Below are 15,850 nucleotides of genomic sequence, written 5' to 3' on the forward strand. Positions count from 1 at the left end.
CTGGGTGACCTCTCACTTGGGGCTCTCCTCAGCTCTCCCCAGGAGGGTGGCACGGTTGCCCCCCCGGTGGTCCTCCTTTGGTCCTCATATTCTGGGGCCTGGATCTCCTCCATACCTGCTTCATGCCCTGGGGGACGGGGCTGTGGCCCCCCACACTCCCTAGCAGATCATTACATGGAGAAACCTTTTGAATACAAGCGTGCTGATCCACACAGGTGTGCACAGACACAAGCTACACCTTTCTTGGCTGCTGCCTCAAAGCACACTGTGCGCTGTTGATCTTGCGTGCTGCACAATAAAATGTAATATTGAGTATCTACTGTTACCTACTGTGAGCTAGTTTATTGTGATGGTGCTGTTTTTATTATGTTGCTCTTTCTTATTTGTTTTTCTTTTTTTTCCTCCCCCCTTTCTCACCGTCTCTTCTCCCCTCCTCTATTTTTCTTTCTCTCTTTCTTTCATTCTTTCCCCCTGTCCTGTCCCCCAGTCATGTCTGTCCCGTCTTTAAAAAACGAAAATAAAATAAATACATAATTATAATAAAGGTCAATCAAATGGACCAACATGGCAGGGCCATGATGATCCACTTGGTAAAATAAATCCACTTGGCATCTTTCTTGGCCTTCAGACAACAATTCTGATGGCTATAGATCCAAACGGGACAAAAAACCCAAACAAAACAAAAAGACAGCAGGTGCAGGGTTAGATAAAGGTCCTGGCCCGGGGCCAGTCAGGACTGTGGCTACCCTTTGCTTTGCCTTATCACAATAGGTCACGACACGGTCAAACATCGCACATTACCAAATTATTAAGTCTTACAACAAGCATTCAGCCAGTGGTCTAATCTTATACTATACATGTGAATAATACTTGACCTAACTACATAGGTTACATGCTTGTCTGTGTATACATGGTTACTTAAGGTGATTTTATTGTCACGTGTTACCGGAGCTGGAGAGTAAGTTATTCAGGAAAACGCTTCCTGGCATTAACAACCCTGTTACTGTAAAACCTTAATAAACAGTAGTGAGGGCAAAACGTCCTGTGCTTAAGAGTTACAGCATATACAGTAAAGTATATGTGTTCAGTGCAGATAGATATATAGTTATATAGATACACTTGTCACCCAAAACTCCACCACAGGATTGTATGGATTTTGGTGTAAAATGAACATTTTATTGTACAGGTTTTTTTTTTTTTAATTATTTTGATTTATTTTTAGCATTGTTTGCTTATTCCTGCATTCCTCCTCTGGCAAGAAGCTGAATCTGTTTGGACCTGTTTAGTCTGTTTGTGCTGGGTTTCTGATTCTTGCTCCCACTTTGTATTTAAAGAACCTCCTAGTAGGACATTTTGGTGCACCAGCTTTAGTGTGTACAAACATATGAGGATTGCCAGAGTGTTTTCAAAATTGTGGTTCATAACACATACTCCCGTATATATATGAGATAGTAAACTGTTACACAGCGTCCAAAAGTAGCAAATATAATAATATCTTCATATTAGATCATCTACTGGAATCAGGTGGTAATTATAAACACTGGCAATTAGATCCTCAATTTCTCACCAGGAAAACATTCTGCAAATACTTAGAAGAACAGATCAAGTTGTGTTTTTGAGACATGACCAAGACGATTTATCATCTCTTTTATTGTGGTAGACATTTAAAGTGTATGTGAGAGGCTGTCCTTTCAGTCGTCTGAGAAAAAAACGTAATAATGCGAAACATATACAGTTGGAGGTTCAAATACCAAAGTTGGACTCTGCCAAACAACCATCAGTACAGCTACACAGTAAAATATTGACTCTGAAGTACAAACTCAATAAATTGCTCTCAGATAAAATTTCCAGGGCCTGTTAAGCAAACCTTGAATTTGGTGATAAGCTGCATAAATTACTGGCCAGGCATCTAAGAAAGAGAGAAAGTGGTCGGGGTCAGACTCAGGTCAGACTCAGGGTTGTTGGTTAACTCTCATAAGGATATTGAGTCACTTCTGGCACTGCACTTCATTCTTCCTTCTTTTCCCTTTCAGTGGGTTCTCGTCACTCATGGAAAACTGGAAGTGAAACTATTCTTACTGTGGTTTTTTCCCCCACTTGGGTGCTGTGAACTGCTGTATGATCACCTGCTTTTACAGCGACTCTGACACCTTCCAGAAATAAACCGTGCAGAGCAGATTGTGTATCCAGTTTCATTTTTCCTTTTCAAAACCAAAAGCAAATATAGATGCTGGCCCCGCCCACCTGGTGGGTGTCTGGGAGGGGTGCCATCCTAAATCCTGCAACTGTGCATTAGAATAAAGAGGCACACAAGCTTGTTTACAGCTCTGACTGCAGGATTTATGAACAACACAAACTTATCAACCACTTCCAATGATAAGCAGCATGGCAGATGTTGATACACTGTCACAAAGGGCATGAACAACCTCAGGAACATGACAACTGAAGCACCACAGAGTGAATCTCATGGTTCACAGTCACCATTATAACAATATCTGTTCTTTGGCCACAGTAAACCACTTGTGCAAACATTTGCATCACCAAACACAATAAACTATAGACTCACAGTGAGTAACTAGTAAATAACCATTGATATAAATCCCATCACTGAAACATGGGAAGATTTCTTTAAAGATGAAAATCACCCACAAATGTCCAGCAGTTAAAAGTAAGGAATGTTGGATTAATGTGAGTAGAAATTCACATTATCAATCACTATTTTTTTATTTCTAAAAGATGTTTTTGTATGTTTTAACAACGATGCATAACAAAAATAAAGGTTCACTGTGTGGATGATGTGCTGCATGAGTTGCTCATCAGGAAAACATGAGAAACACATTAAGTGCACAGGTATGTCTTTCAGTTCGTTCTGCTGCACACTTTTATTTTCACTTTTACACCGACTGAGAGGATGGGCTGGGCCACGGGTATATATAGCGCTTCACTCTGAGGACTCACAGCACTTCTCTCTGCAGCACTGACTTCAGCAGGTGAGTGGAAAGAAACTTCTCTCTGCACATCACACAAACACAGCTTCAGTGAATATTTGGTTTTACTTCAGATCAGCAACTTTCAAGTTTCAAGTCAAAGTTATTAGATTTCGCTGCTTAAATATAAAACATTACCAGGAACATGACAACTCATAAAGTTATTATAAAACACAGTAAAAGTGTGTTTGTTTTCAGGAGTTTCACAGTGATGATAAATGCTTTAGAAAGATTTACATTAAGTCTTAATAAGCTTTTTTGATAGTGGACATTAGTGGAGTTCAGGAACAGCCACCAATGTTTCATTCTCATATAAAATCTGCTGTAAGCTCATCTCCATCTCTGCATGTCGCTCCAGCTTCATCAGCTACTCTTCTTCTTATTTTGCTCTCAGTGGTTCTTGAGTGAGAAAACTTTGTTCTGTGGGAGGGAAAACTTTCTTTCCCTGCTTTTAAACTTTAGAATGATTAACTTCCTGTTTCATTCTTGAATGCATCAGTTTTGACTTCAGGATTTCAGCTGACGAATAAATGAAGCCCACACTGAATTATTTGTCCTTAAATCACAGTGTGATGAAGCAGACGTTTCATTAGCCAGGGATGCTAATGAAGTGTGTGTAATGTAATGTACATGTCATTAATCCCTGTAGGGGAATTAGTCCTCTGCATTAGACCCATTCAGTCAGTGCAGCAGTGGGCAGCCACCGAGGTCGCACCCGGGGAGCAGTGAGTAGGGACGGTACCTTGCTCAGAGGTACCTCAGAGTAGCCTTTCAGTGGATTTAAACCCCCAACCTTCCCATCATGGTGCGACCACTCTACGTACTGAGCTATGAAATTGTGTTTTTGTGTGCGAATGTGTGTAAAAGTGTTACAGTTAAACTCAAAATGTTCTTTGTTTCACCAGGTCCATCAAACAGTTCAGTCCATCGTTTGTTTCTAAGTTCGGAGACATCATGGGATCATCATCGTCGTCTTGTGAGTCTGTAACTATTTCTTAGTTTTCTCAGGATGTTGTCATTTCTCATTTGCCACGATTTACTTTGGGGTGGCTGTAGCTCAGGTGGCAGAGCAGGTCAGCCACAAATCAGAAGGTCGGGGGTTCGATCCCAGGCTGCCTCCTGGCTGCATGCTGAATATCCTTGGGCAAGATACTAACCCCATGTTTGCCTACTAGTGGTGGTCAGAGGGCCCGGTGGCGCTTGTGTCCGGCAGCCTCGCCTCTGTCAGTGTGCCTGTTGAGAGAGTTTCAGTTATGTTTATTTGTAGCTTCATTTAAAGGAAGGAGAGTTTGTGAATTAGACAATTGCAGGAAAAGGGAGTGAGCTGTGACAGCCAAAAAGCTAACGGTCTCTGCTTTTAAGGAGATGTTATTGAGTTCTGCACATACCAAGCTACCTCCTGTTTCAACAGATAAGCTAATGGTCTCTCCTTTTAAGGAGATGTTATTGAGCTCTGCACATACCACACCTATTGCTGTGAAAGCCTGTTTGAGTATAAATAAAGGATGTACTGAGAGCCCGGCGCGATTCCTCTGTGACACACACACAGTGCACATGTTGGTGCAGTGTCGGGGCATCGCCCATGTACATGTAAAATCTTTGAGTCTGTGTTTGTTTGCCTCCTAATAGTTTCTCCTCACAGCGCCCCAGGGTGGCTGTGGCTACAATGTAGCTGCCATCGCCAGTGTGTGAATGGGTGGATGACTGAATGTAGTGTAAAACGCTTTGGGGTCCTTAGGGACTAGAAAAGCGCTATACAAATGCAGGCCATTTACCATTTACCATTTTACTTTCATCATTTCTGAAAAAGACAGAGGAAACTACTTATGGCCAAAATATGGTTCAATTAATCCAATAAAATAAAAAGCAAAGCTTTTCTCTCTTTCTGATGATCTGTACTAAAATGTTTTTTTGTTTTTGCAGATGCTGGAGGGGATCAGGTAAGTAGACCAGTCAGACATGAAGGCTGTGACATGTTACTGAGACTGGTTTTAAAAACAATTTAATTATTTAATTTAGGAATCCCAGGATGAGAAGGAGCCAGAGCTCGGGGATTTGATTGAGATCTCCCGTGACAACTATGCGCACTGGGCTGTATACGTCGGTGCGGGCTTTGTTGTTCACTTTGTAAATCACTGTAAGTTTCAGTCTAACAGCCCACATTCATTCAGTGTAGTTTTCAGACCACAAACAATATGTTTGTAGACTAGACTGTCACAATGATCCACTTACCAGAAATGAATAGGTTTGCATTCAGTGTAGAAACTCTTTATGAGCCGTTTTTATTTTCCTCTGTTTCGCCCTGAAAGATGGAGTCTCCAGCGGCGCTTCTGTCAAAGCTGCAAACGGCATTGTGCGGAAGGAGAAGATATGGGATGTGGTGGGAAAAGACGACTGGAAAATCAACAACAGCAGGGACAGGCAATACGAGCCACGCCCAGCTAATGATATTGTGGAGGATGCTAAAGCGTTGGTGGGCAAAGAACTGCGATACGACCTTGTCTCATTTAACTGTGAGCACTTTGTCACAAAGCTGCGGTACGGTGTGGCCGAATCATGGCAGGTGGGTTAAACCGTGTTGCTGCTTTCAGGAAACAGTCTTTATGGAGCTGCTGTGAAAAAAATGAGATAAAAAGGCACCGATGTTAGTCTGCTGCTCATGGAAGAAGCAGCTTTACATTATTATTTCATTATTAGGACAAGTAACAAAACCAATAACAATCGTTGCGGTGTGTGACATTCTGTCAACTAAAACCAGATCATACATGACACTGACGGCAATCAGTTATAATATTTAGACACACGAGGGTGAAGCACACAGAGAAATGGATTTACTGCAGTTAGAAGCTGATAACCAGCAGAGCTGTGAGGGGCTGCTGCTCAGATTTCAGCTGAGATTTTGAATTAAAACGTTTCTGACTGCTGACCAGAATTATTGATGCCATAATAATTTAAAGAAATAAAAATTCCCATAATCATAGTAATGACCAACAGCTGACAATGCTCGTGTACGTGTTCGTGTGTTTTTACTGATATCTCAGAGTTGTTGAAACTTTCAGTGGTGACTGACGACAATAATCTGCTCATAATGTTCCTGCAGAAAAACTAAACGACGTTTTTCCTCCTGCAGGTGGAAAAAGCAGCACTCGGAGTCGTGGGTGGTGCAGGCGCCATCGCTCTAGCTGTACGTGCCTCTTTGGCACCTAGAAATGGACCTAGCTCATTTTGAATTCACCTGCTGATCCTGATTCCTGCTGTTCATTCATTTTAAACAAATCATTTTGAACAGTCTGGAGCTGCTGTTTTACACAAACACACACACATAGCTGTCAGCTGTTCCTGTTAGGACTGCGCTCTTCTGATCTCCGCTGTTGTTCCCGGGATCTGCTGGAGCCACTCGCCTAGCTTGGGAGTCACCGCACCGAGTGCTCCGATTACCACGGGGACCACCGTTACCTTCACCCTCCACATCCTCTCGAGCTCTTCTCTGAGCCCTTGTTACTTCTCCAGCTTCTCGTGTTCCTTCTTCCTGATATTGCTGTCATTCGGAACCGCTACATCGATCACTACGGCCGTCTTCTTCTGCTTGTCTACCAAAAGAAGAAGATGACGAATTAAATAGTTGAAGCGTGTAGAGCATAGGTGTCAAACTCTGGCCCGTGGGCCAAATTTGGCCCGCAGCCTAATGACATTTGCCCCGCGAAGCCATAGCAAATTACTATCAGAGCTGGCCTACTGGTATTATACAGCTAATATATATATTGTTTAGTATTAAGCTTTGCTTGTTCCATATTCAGTTTTTCAGCAAACTTGTTTGAGTCCATAAGAAAAGATTCATGCTTATATCTGGAGTAAGATTTTTTTTTTCTGTAAATATTAACGTTAGCCCGCGACTTTGTTCCAGTTTTGAATTTTGGCCCACTGTGTATTTGAGTTTGACACCCCTGGTGTAGAATAAAATGCTGTATCGATGTATGATTAAAAGGTGACTTGTTAGTGTTTTGAGGTCAGTGAGACTAAGTGTCAAAAATCAAGGCTGTAAACAAATGTTTGAACTTAAATCAAAGAGAAATGAGGCTGAGTGCAGCTGCACCACAATAACTGATGATCAGGTACATCATTCCCCAAATGCTTTATCTTAAATTTAAAAGAACTTGTCATCAAAATGTAATATTGACAACATGTCAGAATAGGATACACCTGTGTATAAAAGCTTTCAGTGATTTATGAATAAATACTGTCTGATAATAATTCACTGTTTTTTGTGTGACTATTGAAATACAGAGAAACCGACAAATGATTAACACGGATTTGTTTTCTTCAGATTTTCTATTTGCATAGAAGACAAAGAAGAGAGAAAACACACAGCCAGAGCTGAAGGTCTGTGAGCATCAATATTTCTGCACAGAACTGAGCCATGAGTCCATTTTCCAACAAAGAAATCCAGCGAGAGAGCGATGGCCAGCTAGCAGATGATCTCTGAGACTGAGGAAAAGACAACAAAGTCCAACTGAGGGAAGAACATGAGAAACAGAGGCAACAATCAGGCAGCGAGTTGGAGCCAGAGTTTTATTGCTGCATTACTGATTGAAAATGTGGGAAACCACCATCTCCAAAATAAAAATAAACCAGGAGGAAACCAAAACTCACAAAAGTAGACAAACACACACAGACAGGAGGCAAAATATAGAGGTGTTGTTCAGCACTGGAGGGAGGGCGACCACGGCAGATGACATCACACGCTCTGCACTGCATTTTGTTCTTTTGGAGATGAAATAAATATTTTATAACACAGTGGGTTCATTCTGCGGCAGGAAAAAGCTTTTATTTGTGTACAAACCTTCAGTGATCCGTGAATGAAACTGTGAGAATAATAAAGTTTGTTTTATGGATGATTTTAGTTTCAAGTGTACGGACAGTAAGAGAGCTCACACAAGGGCAGCACACCATCCATCCATTTTCTTCCGCCGAGGGCGTAGATTTAGCATGGACAGAAGGGACATGTCCCCACCAATAATTTGATCTCTTCGAGTAAAGAAAAACAAAACGATCTGTCAACGTCTCATTCACTCAGCGGTGCAGAAAGAGTGAAATTACTTCTCTACTGGAGTCCTACCTCATGTGACAAATATGGCCAATGTGATTGGCTGAGCCTTTCAGGGAGCTCTGTTTAGTTTTAGCAGCTGCAAGCCTGCGCTGCCAGGAGGAGAGGAGGACGGCAGCAAAGAGGAAGAAGCTGGATATAAGAAAGTGTTTTTCAAAGAAACCTGTCAGTCACTTAAAGCCAAGTTCACTCATATAATGTGTCATAGTAACGTTACAGGCTGTTCTAGGCTTTGGCCCACATCAGTCTAAAATCGTATGTAACCATGAATAACGTGTTTTGGAAACTAACTGCACAGCAGGCAGCACTGTTAGTTCTCTCAGTCAGACCGCTGACCTTATTTATTTCTCTAGGGATCCACATAAAGACCTAATGATATTGAGCCTTCTGTGCATTCTGTGATGTCCTTATGATAATCTTTCATGCTATCTGTTTCTATCCATGCGTAATCTGGTATGGTGTTCTCTGTAATGCTGAACGTGAGAGATGCTGAACCTTATCACCAGGGAACAGTACAGAATCACATTTCAGAGATAATGGACTAGTGTGTCTGCTATATCCGCTATAACAGCTGGGCTTGGTGGAGCAGGCCGAACCGCTCCTCTTTGATTCCTGGCAGCAGCAGTCCACGAAGGCTGCACATGCTGGCACCATCTTGCCAGTATAATCAGGGAAAACAGAGATGGTCATATTGTTCACGTTAATCCACTGAAACCCCCTTAAACTCCCTGAAGTCCTTGCGGAGAGCCAAAAGCAGCTCTATTTTGAGAGCGCAGACATCGTCACTAGTGATGGCCTGGCCCGCAGTCCCCGACTCAGAACAGGTCAAGGGCTCATTAGGAGATCAGGCCGCAGGTGAGGCAGGATTGAGTTTCCTCCTTTAGTCAGCTTTGATGGCATTTTAGTGACCAAAACCAAAAAGTATACTGTGACACAGGACCTCAGAACACACATACGCACAAACTGGCCTTATGTTTGGGCAGCAGCTCTTTTATTTATGGCAACACAAACTGCGGTTTTGTTAGCCTTTCAGCTCAGGACGCAGACACTCCTGGTTCATTGCCACCTTACTTCTGCCCAGCCGCCAATGGGACAGAAAACACAGACTCATCGTCAATCGACTTGCCCAAGCACACCTGTTCCCACCACGCCTCCATGCCTCCCCTATGAGCTCACAGCGTCACCCCTCCTCTGCAGCAGACCTGAGACCACACCTCCGCCACATATACTATTCTAAGGACTTAGATATCGCCTGGAATCGAATCAGAGAAAAAGTGCCCAATAATAATTGAAAAAAAACCCCCAGCCAATTCTGCAGGAGCTCACCAAAACACTACTCACACCAAACTGAAGATATAATAATGAAATATGTAAGCAGTAACTACAACTGTCAGCTAGTTGTCCGTCTATCCTGCTCACATCTCCAATGGTTGTACACGTCATTAACGTGGCTTCACTCCACATCAGCCATGCCATTATGCCAGCTTAAACTCCGGTGTCGGCACATAAGGACGCTGTCATAGCCTGTCAGCAACGTTGATTGGCTGCGTATATACGAATGAGAATCGCATCATTGGATGGACTATGGGATAAGGCGGCATCGTTCTAATCCCACACGGGAGCAGCCTGTCACTGACTAACACTGCAAAACAGAATTGTTAAAGTATTAATTTTAATTTCAACTCAGGTTAGATTTTTTTTTGTGCACAATGCAGATTTTCTGTGCGCAGAGACCGTGCCAGCTTAGAGGGAACATTGCTGATGAGCCTGATGCTCCTGCTCATTGCTAGTGTGCTTCTGGGCAATCTTGGCAGCCTCAGACAAGTATGAGAGAAGAAGCTTGGAGTAGCTGTTAAAGTCCACCATTATAGAGATCGACAGACCACGTGACTTTCGCGCATTGCTTTGTGGGTACCCGTGGCAACAAAACGTTAGCGTGCTGCCCAACTTTCATCACGCACATATTTATTATTATATGGTCCTAAGTTTTAGTGCATATGTTTAGTAACTTCAGATCCCTGCAAACCCAGGTCCAGTTTCCTTTGGTGATTTGGACTATTCCATTTCACAGCTGTTGTTAGAGTTTTTCCTTTATCTCCTCTACAGGCAAACGCATCTATTTTTTGTTTCAGGTTGTAGTGTTACACAACATTTTTAGATCTAATAGAAATAAAATGAGCATTTCATAATTCATTCATTTTATTGTCTTCATTTATAACTGGCTGTCACGGTCGGACGGCTCTTTGCGGACGACCCTGCTTGTGTTTATGTTTTCTGTGTGTGTGTGTTTGCTTCTCCCTCCCAGGGGCCCGTTCTTCGTACCTCGCTAAGTAAGTTAGCTGGATTTGATTGTTGACGATTTCACGTGATCTTGGATCGTTCGGTTCCCCGAAGCTCATCTGGGACTTGCTGTCATAGCAACAGAGCCGTAAGCGTAAACCTGCTCGGGAGCAGGTTTACTTTATGTAAACAGGATTAGATCGCGGCCACTCAGGTATGTCCGCTTCATTTATACGAAAGCAACAGCGATATTTTACCACTGTTTGTCCATAAATAAATAACATCAATGTAACTAAAGATAATGCAGCACTTGATCCTTTCATTGATGTCACACAGATACATACAGGTCATTTCCTAAAAAAGGGAAATGAACTATTAACATTCTATTACATGTATGTGATTATTACAGATGTAATTCATATTTCAGAGTAGTAATAGTAAATTACTTTGTGTAATCAAGATGAGAGACCACGGCTATAAAAGCGAAGGTGGATTTGGGAAGCCTGTCGCAGCCATGTCCTGTCCGTATACGCGACCAACCCATTGCGGAAGGTGCAAGATTGATAAGGAGAGTTCTCAGGATTCAGCGTATATTGCGGGACAGACAGGATCCTTTAGCTCAGCGCGACAGTGTGCTCATAGAGAGATATCGATTTTCCCGTGAGGGTATTATTCACTTAACCAACTTGTTGACGAGGGGGTGCAGGACCACCACCTGTCTTTGTTTGCTCTGCCCTTTTCTTGGTTGCTGTTATAAACAAACTAACAGATTATTTCAGGGTCTCTTTCCAAGAGACGAAAAGCAACATAAGTGATAAATATTACCATTCTGTAGAATATTCTTATATTTCACTTTTACCTGTTCCCATGTTCTAGTGGGTCCTGTTGTGGCTCTAATGTGAAAGAGGATATAATGTAATATGATATCATGTAATATAATATAATATAATATAATAAATTTACCCTACTGCCTACTGGTGTTGGCCAGAGGGGCCGATGGCGCGATATGGCAGCCTGGCTACAACCGTAGCTGCCTCCACCAGTGTGTGAATGTGAGAGTGAATGAATAGTGGCATTGTAAAGCGCTTTGGGTGCCTTGAAAAGCGCTATATAAATCCAATCCATTATTATTATTATTATTAAATTACTTACGAGTTTAATTTGTCAGCAACTTCCTGCCAGCCCTCGCTCCTTGCTTTTGCAGCCTTTGCAGTGTTCCCTTGCGTTTTATTTAAACTCTGAAACTCCTGAAATCCCTCACTCAGGAGTTCTTGCTCTGCTGCCGAATAACACTGAGCGCGCTCCTTCGACATTTTTGCCGACCAATCAAAGGGTTGCCGATCAATGTTTCTACTTTCGATGCATAGCCCCTGTTAAGCCACCCAGTGATCTCACATTACTTCATCCAGCTGTACTAATCGTCAACAACAGGTGTGTTCGGGGAACCGGATTAGCGAGCTCAAAGTTAGCGCGATGATTTGGTCTTGGATGTAGTAAGCGAGGTACGAAGAACGGTACTCGGTATGACTCAGGTTGATAGAGGGGCCCAGCCTGGATCATATTCCAGCATTTTGTTTCTGGTTTTCCTACGAAACACAACAAACATTAGCTCGCAAAGCCACAGTGAACAAAGCAGCATAGCACAACGAATTCAATTCAAATCAATATAAGACTTCTTTGTAACCTACATCAACAATTATGTTACAATAAATTACGTAATAGCTACAACAGCAGACTGACCTTTGTGGAAATGCTTGGAGCAGACTCACATGTGAGCTGGAGTGTTCTGGGACGTTATATTTGGTCTTCGAATGGCTGCATTCCAGACCATCCGTCGGCTCTTTGTTACTTCGGAAACATGGCTCGAACAATTTCTCTTCCACGACGTAATCCGATAACAAACGATCTCTTTACCCGTCGGCTTCCCGTGGCTGTCATGCGACCGGCTATTGCAGTTAATAATACAACGGCTTCTTGCCTTTTTTTGTGTTTCTTTTTGTTGCTGTGTGGCTGTTTTCATGTGAAAAGCCTGCGTGTGCTAGTACCACTTGCCATTATTGCCCATAGGGTGATAAGCAGTAGTGTGAGACTTGTCAACGGCCGAAATCTGCAGAAGCTCAGACAACAATTCACTCTCAAAACTTGGACCTTGGTCTGAATGAATACGCTCAGGGAAACCATATACACAAAAAACAAAGTCCCACAACTTTCTGGCAACCTGCTTGGCAGTCTGATTCTTGCACGGGAAAGCAAAGGCCATTTTCGTGAAGTGGTCAGTCGCCACAAGCACATCAACAGAGCGCTTCTTTCTGTCTTCTGCTGACACAGCTCACACACACGAACGCACACAGACTCAGATCACACAGGTAGGAGATTGAAATGCAAAATGAAATATTTAATTTAAAAAAAGGGGTGTTTGGGGTGAAATTCACAAGTATTTAACACATATGTTACATATTAGAGCTGGACCGATCCGATATTACGTATCGGTATCGGTCCGATACTGACCTAAATTACTGGATCTGATATCGGAGAAAAATAAAAAATGTAATCCGATCCATTAAATATCACGAAAGCACCTCACAAAACTTGCAACACGCCGTAACTCACCTCAGAACGTTAGCACGTCGGAGCAGTATGCATCACGTGATAGAGCGGCTGTGGCATGCGGGACCTGTGGTCTGGATAGCATTTGGAGCTTCGCTAGCAACCTGGCATTTCATCTCCGACAAAGTTATCCCCGAGAGAAGTAAAGCAAGTGTGTAAGTCCATCTCTGAATGTTTGTAAAGCATTCCTGCGTTAAGCTTAACAAGCGATATATGGAGCGACTGCCTCTTCTTGCTGCTACTTCAATCATGAAACTGCTTAACGATCAGCTGATCGTCTCTCTGGTTTGTTTTTGGTCCACTTTGCACCAGAAAGAGGAAACCAGCGGCTGAACAACAGCAGCACGTTTAAGCTTGATAAGCTGTTGTTAGAATTTATTTAATATTACTTTCTACTCGAGGATCTTTTTCTACGCAGCTGACGCTGGTAACTGTGCAGGGGCGGATCTAGCAAAGTTTAGCCAGGGGGGCCGATAGGGCATTAACAGGGAAAAGGGGGCACAAAGACATACTTTTCTTTCTTATTCTCATTTAAAATGTCTAGCTTTAAATAAATAATTATCTGACACCCAAAGTTTTAATTTGATGTAAAATGAATAGAAGTCAATTACTGTATATAGTAACTATTAAGTCTAATATATATACCCTAGTAAGCTATAGTACTTTTTCCTTTGGGAAGGTACCATCTGTGCAGTCTGCAATTTTGTTGAAGAAAGATGTTGAATCTATTTAATATTTCTTGAAAAATAATTGATTTCTGTGCATTTTTTTTCACACTGCATCAAATTAAGGTTGATTACGTCGATTAAGCATCATGAGGTGGAGCGTGAGGGGTGGTTCCCTATTTTTTATTTATTTTTGTTGTTGCTGGGAGTTGGAACCCTATTAGTTAGGTTGCTTAATATTTATGCTAAGTACTCTTTAAAATACCAGAATAGGGAGGATGGTGTAGGTTTAAGTTTATTAGATTGATCAGTATTGCTGCATATACTATTATATATTGTACATATATTTATTAGTTTCAGATGTAGCCATTCTTGTATTTTGCTTGTTTACATTATTGTATTTTGCACAACTCTGTTGCTTGTGAAGCTCGCACACAAGAATTTCACTCACATGTGCTGTACCAATGTACCTGCACATGTGATGTGACAATAAAAGTGATTTGATTTGATTTGATTTGATTTGAACTATGAAATATTTTTTTTTGCATACAGGTATAACAGAATAGCTTTAGTGTAGTTGTTGTTTTAAACTTGAGTATGAACTTATACAAAATGCAGCAAGATATTTAAAAAACAGTTTTGTTGATTAAAAAACACTATATCGGATTCATATCGGTATCGGCAGATATCCAAATTTATGATATCGGTATCGGTATCGGACATAAAAAAGTGGTATCGTCCCATCTCTATTACATATGTCTTTGAATGTATAATCATAACACCATAATAATGCAAGATCTACACACTTTCAATTGACAAACTAACATCTAATTCTTAAAATATTTAGATCATTGAAATTAGGTATCAAAATATTAGATACCTTAAAAACTTGAATAAATAGTACATTTTCTAACAAATAGAAAACAATGTTATTTAATGACATTTATTGTGTTGTTATTATTATATTTTATTTTTGTAATTTTTTATGTAAATATAATGGCAGATATATTGCATCATCAACAATTATTGAGGTTATGTACATATGTTGTGCGATAAGTCGATATATCGATTATTGTGACAGGCCTACTGTTTTGGTGTCATAACACGCTTGCCAAACATGCATGACCATCAAGCGATGTCTAGTAGTACTGGTCTGAATGACAACAAACATGTGTTTGGGAAAATCTGTTAAGAAAACAGTTATTATTTCAATATTTATGCTTAGCATGTGACACAGACACTGCATAAAAACTACAACAACAAATACTTACTTTAGGAGGATGGGGAAGGGCAGCGTGAGGTTGAGACTTTGACATCTGTAAGAAAAAAATTCATGTATTACAAACAAGTCATTTAAAAATACATTAATGTGGCAGACTGTTCCCTGTTCAGATGCAGTGTATAAGTACAATCAGAGCTGTCACAACAATGTGGCGGGAGGGGGGGCAAGTGGCTGCAACCCTAGGTGCAATGTGCAGGTATATATAATTACATATAATATATGTGAATAAAGCAAGAATCTGTTTAGGTTAGTCACTGTGCTGACTGATGCTTGCTAGGTTTATATGATTGCAAACTGCACAAAAACAACAACAACAACAAAATTAATGATAGCGACAAACAAAATTACTTAGATTTATGTAAATCTCACATCAGGAAGATCTGCATTTGATTTCATGGGCTGAAATAAATAGGCAGAAACATTACTGCTAAACAACCAAAAAAACTCTAAAAAGCCTAAAAATGACTAAAAAAGCGAGGAAATGTGGAACATTGTAATTAGTGAATATTACCAAGGTGCTAACCTTGGTAAGTAAGTACTCTGTAGCCACAAGGAGAGGTAGGATTTCTGTGAAAGTCAAATTAAATGTGAATAGGTTTTGATAGTTATTGTATATAACATCTGTAAACAGTTTTATTTGTATTTTTTTTATAATAAGAAAAGGCTAAACGGCTTTCATTTTGACAGCCCCCTTGATTTCCATCCCACCCTAAGAAAATTTCTCTAGATCCGCACCTGGATCCAGGATAGTTCTACTTGCATAAGGAGCACCAGCTGGGCTCTCCAAGTCACGGACAAACAGTGTCCCCTCATTCTTGGAGATGAATGAGGAATAATCTGGCTATGGCACTTAGCCACAGGGGGCGCTAGTTGACTCGACTCCATTTTAATGCACACAGTTTAAACTGCACGCTCTGGTTGTGGG

At 41.2% G+C, this 15,850-nt stretch overlaps 1 protein-coding gene across 1 annotated transcript; it reads left to right on the forward strand.

The window, feature by feature from the left end:
- Positions 1-2,945: 2,945 nt before the first annotated feature.
- LOC101475155 (phospholipase A and acyltransferase 3) lies at positions 2,946-7,238 on the forward strand. The gene is made up of 6 exons (XM_024799842.2): positions 2,946-2,990; positions 3,893-3,963; positions 4,911-4,927; positions 5,007-5,124; positions 5,297-5,550; positions 6,118-7,238. The coding sequence occupies exons 2-6, from the start codon at positions 3,942-3,944 to the stop codon at positions 6,214-6,216; spliced, it is 510 nt and encodes a 169-aa protein (XP_024655610.2). The 5' UTR covers positions 2,946-2,990; positions 3,893-3,941; the 3' UTR covers positions 6,217-7,238.
- The last annotated feature ends 8,612 nt before the right edge of the window (positions 7,239-15,850 follow it).

This window comes from Maylandia zebra, linkage group LG12 (assembly GCF_041146795.1).
Source record: "Maylandia zebra isolate NMK-2024a linkage group LG12, Mzebra_GT3a, whole genome shotgun sequence".
Lineage (NCBI taxonomy): Eukaryota > Metazoa > Chordata > Actinopteri > Cichliformes > Cichlidae > Maylandia > Maylandia zebra.